This window comes from Otolemur garnettii, unplaced genomic scaffold (genome assembly GCF_000181295.1).
Source record: "Otolemur garnettii isolate 467f Iridium unplaced genomic scaffold, OtoGar3 scaffold00010, whole genome shotgun sequence".
Classification (NCBI taxonomy): Eukaryota; Metazoa; Chordata; class Mammalia; order Primates; family Galagidae; genus Otolemur; species Otolemur garnettii.
Window position 1 is genome coordinate 18,659,243 of NW_003852405.1, and position 7,574 is coordinate 18,666,816.

The 7,574-nt window shown below is 41.2% G+C and overlaps 1 protein-coding gene across 2 annotated transcripts in view; it reads right to left on the reverse strand.

The window, feature by feature from the left end:
• Positions 1 to 7,029, reverse strand: part of ZNF326 (zinc finger protein 326) — a 49,463-nt gene extending 42,434 nt beyond the window's left edge. The window contains exons 1-2 of one of the 2 annotated variants that reach the window (XM_012801766.2): positions 6,873 to 7,029; positions 4,526 to 4,570 (exon numbers count right to left, since the gene is read on the reverse strand). In XM_012801766.2, the coding sequence (XP_012657220.1) occupies positions 4,526 to 4,570; positions 6,873 to 6,888 (61 nt within the window). In that variant the 5' untranslated portion in view covers positions 6,889 to 7,029. The remainder of the gene's footprint in view (positions 1 to 4,525; positions 4,571 to 6,872) is intronic. The other variant, XM_023509855.1, reaches the window with a different exon arrangement.
• Positions 7,030 to 7,574: the final 545 nt, after the last annotated feature.

A 7,574-nucleotide genomic window follows, 5' to 3' on the forward strand; every position in this document is an offset into this window, starting at 1 on the left:
AAAAAAAAAAAAAAATAGCTGAGCCTTGTGGCAGGTGCCTACAATTCCAGCTACTCGGGAGGCTGAAGCAAAAAGATCACTTAAGCCCAAGACTTTGAGGTTGCTGTGAGCTAGGTATGACGCCACAGCACTCTACCAAGGGCAACAAAGTGAGACTCTGTCTCAAAATAAAAAAAAACTTTTAAGAAAGTAATTTACTCAGAAAAACAAAACTGATTTAATAATTTAAATCAAATCTATTTCATCACTTGGATCTATCACATAAATAATAAACACAAAAATTTTAAAACTTCGTTACAACTAAACAGAAGGAAATAACTGTAGAGTAGTGAGAAAAAAACTGACTTATGACCAAAATAACTAATTAGATGTGTGGCATTAAGTCTTAAATGGGACTACTTTTCACCATCTCTACACTTCCAGCACCCTAATGCAGGCTACTAGCATCTATCACCTAGATTATTACACAGCCTCCTGACATTTTTCCACTTCTACTTTTGCTCCCTATTTATTTTATCAAAATAATTCTGATAAAATATAAGTTAAATCATGTCCAATGCTCAGTACCCTCCGATGGCTTCCCATTTTACTCCAAGTAAAAGCCAAAGCCTTAAAATAATCTCTAAAGACCTACACCAGTAGTTCTTAACCACAGGTAGTTTTGTCCCCAGGAGACAGGGGCAATGAATGTCTGAAAACATTTTTGGTTATCAACTAGACAGCAGGTTCTGCTGCCATCTAGTGCACTCAAGCCAGAGATGCTGCTAAACATTCTACAATGCAGAGGACATCTCCTTACAACAAAGATTATCCAGTCCAAAATTCCAATAGAGCACAAAAATAGAAACTCTGCCCTATATGATCTCCCTCTCACCTCAACATCATTATCTACTACACATGCTTATTTATTCCATTCCAGCCACATTAGGCCCTAGCTGTTCCTAGAATACAGCCGGTATATGGTATAAACCTATTTTTGCACCTGCTACTCACTGTGTCTGGAATGCTCTTCCCCTGTTCCCACTGCACTGTTCACTACCTCAATTCTTTCAGGTCTTTGCTTTCTACTCCTTCTTATATATATGCAAATTAGCTTTCGTTTCAACACCTTCTGGCTACACCTCATCACTCTAACCTTCCCTTAAGATTGCTCAGCAAAAATCATCTGCTCTTGGTTCAGCACCTGTGCCTCAAGTGGCTAAGGCGCCAGCCATATACACCTGAGCTGGAGAATTCAAATCCAGCCCCAGCCCGCCAAACAACAATGACAGCTGCAACCAAAAAATAGCCAGGCAGGCACCTGTAATCCCAGATACTTCGGAGGCGGAGGCAAGAGAATCATTTGAGCCCAGGAGTTGGAAGTTGCTGTGAGCTGTGATGCCACAGCACTCTACCCAGGGCCACAGCTTGAGACTCTGTCTCAAAAAAAAAAAATCATCTTATCTAGTCGAGCCAGTCTTCTTAAGTCTCTCTGCAGTACAATGTGCTCAACCCTAACTGTATTTCTGCTGTTCCCGCTATCTGGAATGCTCTCCCTTTGTCTATCTGCTGTTTGCATAAAAAGTATTAAGAAGAAAGAAGGAAAAAAAATAAAACATGGAGACACTGGAAGTATAACTTCCTTCCAAGATGTAGTGGGAAGAAAATCTGCATCTTCTAAAAACTTCAATTTCATTTCAGGTACTGGAAAACACAATGCTAACAATGAAGTGTATTTAGGGCTTTTTGGTATCCACACATCTTTTATTTACTAACCCTGTAACAGACTCCCTATAGACAACCTCATAGCTTGCACACTCACCTCCCTTAAAGTTTATGCTCAAATGCCATCTTTCTGGTGAGTTCTTCACCCAAAACTCTAAAATTACACACACATATATTTGTCCCGCTTCCCTATGTTATTTTTCTCCCTAGCAATTATTAACATATAACATACAATGTATGTCGCTTCTTTACCTTGCTTACCCCTATTTCACCCACTAGACTGGAAACTCCAAAAGGGTAGGAATATTTGTCCATGTTTTCACTGGTATATTCCTACCTCTTAAAACAATACAAGTAGGCACTAAACAAATATTTGTGGAATAAAGTCAATCAAATCAAGTCCTGAAGTTAAGTTCCTCATTTGTAAAATATTAATAACCTAAACCTCAAAGTATTGTCAAGGAGTGGTCTTTAACCACAGGTGCATTCCAAAAGTCAGAGTGCTTTCACACAATACACACAACCAGGGATCACTAACTGGCCCTGAAATTTAGACTCAAGAGATCTGGGATATGACCTGAACAGACAGACTTTGGAAAAGCTCCAGCTTCCCAGATGATTCTAACAATCACCCTCAGATAAGGACGATTCTTAAAACTAAAATTAGGAGGAAAAAAATAAAAGTCATGGCTCAGCACCTGTGGCTCAAGTGGCTAAGGCACCAGCCACATACACATAAGGTGGTGGGTTTGAATCCAGCCCGGCCTGCCAAACAACAATGACGGCTGCAACCAAAAAATAGCTGGGCATTGTGGTGGGTGCCTGTGGTCCCAGCTACTTGGGAGGCTGAGGCAGGAGACTCGCTTGAGCCCAGGAGTTGGAGGTTGTTGTGAGCTGTGATGCCATAGCACTCTACCCAAGGGGATAGCTTGAGGCTCTGTCTCAAAAAATATATAAAAATAAAAATAAAAAATAAAAGTCATAACATTAGATCTTTTTGCAACACTGTGCATTAATAAGGACAAACACTTCTGGCTCTGTATAATTCTGTATTTCAAGTCCTATGCTTAGACATTAAATCCAGCTCTCCAGTATATCCTACTGGAGGTCATGGCCCTCTACTATTCCAAAACTCTGTCCCTCTCTCTATCTCTCCCCCTATCTCTGCTAAAATTTCTTACTCCAGTTTAAAATGCTAGATTCCTCTTTACTCAACCCTCTCAATTTTCTACCCATTAGTAGTCTGCCTGCACATTCTGCTCATTTTCTCTAAAAACCACCTTAATATTTTTTAAATTACTATTGTCACTCGCCAAGTTCAGGATCTTAAAATCCTTACATCTAAATTCATAAAATGGCTTTCTAGCTGACTTTCTAGTTTTCAATCTAATATACATGTAGATGCAAATTAAACTGCCTTTAGTAATTTTATTACATCACTTTCCTGCTCAAAAACATATTTTTCAGCACTCACTTAATATATATTAACTACTTCCTATATTTGAGCTTTTTTAGCCTATATTAAATCCTAAATTTCTCTTCATCTGTAAAAATAAAAATTAACTCTACAGTAATTATTCTCATAAAATGACATTGTCTTCTTTGGTAGTACATTTGCTTCAGGTTTTACTTTGTAAATAGATTCTATTCCGTACAATAGTCGGCTTTTGCATTTCTCTGGCAATCAGAATATTTAATGTCCTTCATATAATTTTTTTTTAATCTCTGAATTGTCATTTTGGTGACATCATTCTATGAATTAACATCATTCTGTGTCATTTTTATGTGTGTTATTATCATAGCTGGCAGGGCGTTAACTCAAATACTATCAAAAAGACATCCAGTTGTATTCTGCCTACATTTCATAGTTCTATCTAGCTTAATATCACATTTTTTATCAATAAATAATCAGGCTTCTTCGCGTGCTCCTCTAGACAATGCTTCAGATATTAAGACATTTAGACACACTGAGGAAAATGACCTCAAAAACAAAGTTAAAATGCACTACAATATAAGCTATACAGAATCAAGCCAGTCATCCACTTAATCTATATTAATCAATTTTACCAAAGCCTCTAAGTCAACAAAAGAACGCAGCCAGTGTCTTGTAAAACTCATCACTCAGAATGCAGCCAGGGCCTTTTGGAGAAACTAAAAGAATCATAATTCTTTTCACAGACAAAAAAAAAAAAATCAAACCCTGTAGTCCCAGCTACTTGGGAGGCTGAGGCAGAGAACTGCCTAAGCCCAGGAGTTGGAGATTGCAGTGAGCTGTGTGGCACCACAGCACTCTACAGAGGGAAACAAAGTGAGACTCTGTCTCTTAAAAAAAATAAAAATAAAAAAATAATGTACATAGTTACCATTCAATACAAAAAAAATCAAACTAGTCTGAATAACTCCTAATTTCTTCTAATCCCAAATTCAAATAGTAATATAGTATAACACCATTAACACTGAGAAGAGAAATATCAAGAGCCAAAACAATGACTAAAATAGGTAAAATTGGCCTTTTACAGTGATACTTTATTTTTATGGGGAGGAAGAGAAACATTGCTGATATGAAACCAGTAGTAGGAAAGAGGAGTAAGCGGGAAGGAGAGAGGGGGTCTGGTGTGTTCTCACCTAAGGGGGACAACATAGGAGTATATGGCACACCACCTGGGTAAGGGGCTCAATAACAACTTAGCCTTTACCTAACAAATGCAAACAGTGTAACCTAATCGTTTGTACCCTTATGTCAATCCAAAATACAAATAATAAAGAAAAACTGAAATTATTCCCTTGACAAATTTAAGGTAAAATGAAAGAAGATACTTACCATTAAAGCCCTGGTAAGTATTCCTGCAAGCAGAGTGTGTGTAATCTATGAAGACACATTTAACAAAAAGAAATTAGGCCAATATTAGCAAAAACCCAAAATTATATATCCATCTAGTCAATAACAAACACAATTTTTAAATGCTATTAACTCAATCATCTGCAAAAATGGGGCACGAATAACTAACCAATACCCCATTTGAGAAAACACCTATCTTTTTTTTTTCTTCACTACCTTCTCAAATGGCAGGTTTATTATCCAAGTTATGGTAATGTAAGAATTAGTTTATAACACCTGATATACAAAAATAGCCAATAGAGGGGATCCAGTACTAATTAGTACTGAGTAACAAAAAGGAAGGCAGATAGAGTAAATTATGAAACACATAAATGCAAAGGCAGAGCCTTGAGAATTGATTTGATGTAACAGAAGATTTCTTTAAGTACTTCTTTTACCACTTCATTTGCTCGCTAAAGACATCAAGATCTTATCCGAGCCATACATATGCATGTATGTACATAATAAGGGTGCTATATCCATCCAAAATATGGCATCACTGAAAATTACATCGCCAATTTTCTTGTCAAAATGTAACAAATGTTAAATCCTTTAGTTAATTTTACAAATAACTGCAAGTACTGAATGTAATGCAATGGTCATGCTGGATTTGATTTAGATACAATGTCAGTCAAATTCCATCTTCCAAATACAACACTGGTTGAGGATGGGCAGTGAGAGGGAACATTTTATCACTGACATTTAGTTTTACCACTGACACAGTTTAGAATCGCAGGCATATGCCAATAATAAAAAACACCTACTAAGCTTTGAATTATCTACAGAAAATGGATTCTCTTATTGCCTTGGGGGATGGGAGAGAACTGCTCTTCTACCTAGTTAGCGTGGGCTGCACCTTGCCTGTTGGTACTGCCATCAAACTTTAGCTCAAAACATAATAATAGTTTATCTTCATTCCCAATTCTAGCCACTTCAAACATTCATAGTTTAAAAGGTATCTCCATCAAAATGAGCCAAAGTCCAACTAAAACAAACAAAAACACCAGAGTGTGCTACTCTTAAGAACTAAAAATTTAAAAAAAAAAAAAACAAACTACAAATTCTTATTTCAAAGTAACCGAAAAGTAATCACAAAGGGGTTATTCCATTCGCCTTTCATAAACTTAAGATTTGACAGCTTTAACTCTTTGTAGCATAAAGTCATGTCAACAACCAAAAGCTCTTTCTTTAAGACATATGCAGAGATCACACCTCATTTAAAGCTAAAAATAATTTTTTGGTGCGGTTAGAGGCTTACAACTACTTAGTGAACTGGTTTTATTTAGCAGTGCCTGGTTACCCGGGATTAAGCCCAGTTTAATCATACAAGCCCTTTCCCAGGTCTCCCTAATGCTGGTCACTCCACACCATTTTATCTTGGTATAAATTCCTATGAAAACTTGGACAAGATTTGAAGTCAAGTTGAAAACCAGATTAATTTTACTTTGTGAGCCTGTGAAAATGATTTAACGATCCAGTATCAGAGACGACTGGAAAGGTACAGCTGAAATACAGTCTATTTAATCGGTAACTCCCACACGGGCGGCGGTGCACAGGTCTGGCTGTGAAGGGCATTTGATGCCTGCTCTGCCAACATTCTGCCTGACTTAAATCTTATCCACACACAACCCAAAGAAAAGCACTCTGGTTACAGATTGCTAGGGATGAACAATCAAGTGGGTTGTGTGGGTAAATTTCCCAGTCCGCTAAAAGGAAATACCTACTTTCCGCTCTGTATAGAAGCCGAGCTATACAAATCGCTTACAGACGCCCTTTAAACTCACCTTAAACTAACACAATCAAAAACACCGTCGCCAACAAGCCTCTGAGAATTGTACTAGGGAAGAAGTAAGCTGGGGTTGGGGATTAACTGAACCCACGACGCGGGCGCTGCCCTGCAGGGCGAGCGCGAGGCGAGGTGGGTGAGGCCCGGTTCGTCCCTCTGCCCCACACCGGGAAGTGGGAGGCGTCGGGGCAATTTCCCCGCACCCGGCCGGGGCGAGTCCGGAGCCCGGGCCCTGCGGCCCTCGCGCTCCGGGCGCGTCCCTCCCGGCACTGACGCCGCCAGGGAGTTCCCAGGTCCCCGCGGGTAGCAGGCGCCGGGGGGGCCGAATCTGGGCGCACAGGGCCCCCAAAGAGGCCAACTCCGGGCGCTGGGCCCGCGGCGGGCGGGCGGCCTTCAGGCCCACAGAACAAAGCCCACACGGCCATCTTGAGACGGTAAACAGACCCCCAGCGCCGGCCAACTCCCCTCCCGCCAGCCCACAGACCAGCCACAGGCAGCGCTTACCGTCCTCGAAGTCCATGGTGGAGGCTGGGGGCCGACGGCGTCGGCGGCGCTGGGCTGAGCTGTAGCCGGCGACAAGCACCCTAGACTCGCGGTTCCACACAGCAGATCAGTAAGCTCGACCGCGAGCGGCGCTACTCGCCCGGGAGCCGCAGGCCACAGCGAGGCTGGAGGGTGGGGCCGGGCTGCACCGCCCGCCGCCCCTGCGCGGCCTCCTATTGGCTGACGCAACTGGTGGGCGGGCCCTCGCGTGGGGGCGGGAAGCCGGTCCGCTGTCACGCTGCAGGGTGCTGAGCCCCTGGAACTACCCCAGGGGAAGGAAGGTGAAAAAAGAAGGCGCCGAAGCCTGGCGGGGTTGTGGGAAAGCGAGCCGAGTGTACTACGAGGGCTGGCTGTGGCCCGCCATGTTTGAACCTGGCAAGTGCGAAAGGATCCGGCTGGAATACCTTCCTCCTCCTGCCCAAGTTAATAAAATCTCATGCTGCTTATCTTTGGTTTTCATTGGCTGGCTAGTGATGACTGATCAGAAAATGTTTTAAGTACTTGTGCAGTTTCGGCCATGGAGATGTTTTTAGAACTCTGGTAAATTTGAAAAGCAAGATTAAAAAACTGCATAAAGAATCTGATAACTACTGTGTCAATAGATGTTTTTGAAAGGTAAAGAATAGAAATAAAATGGAAAGAAAAATTCCAAAACATGAACTA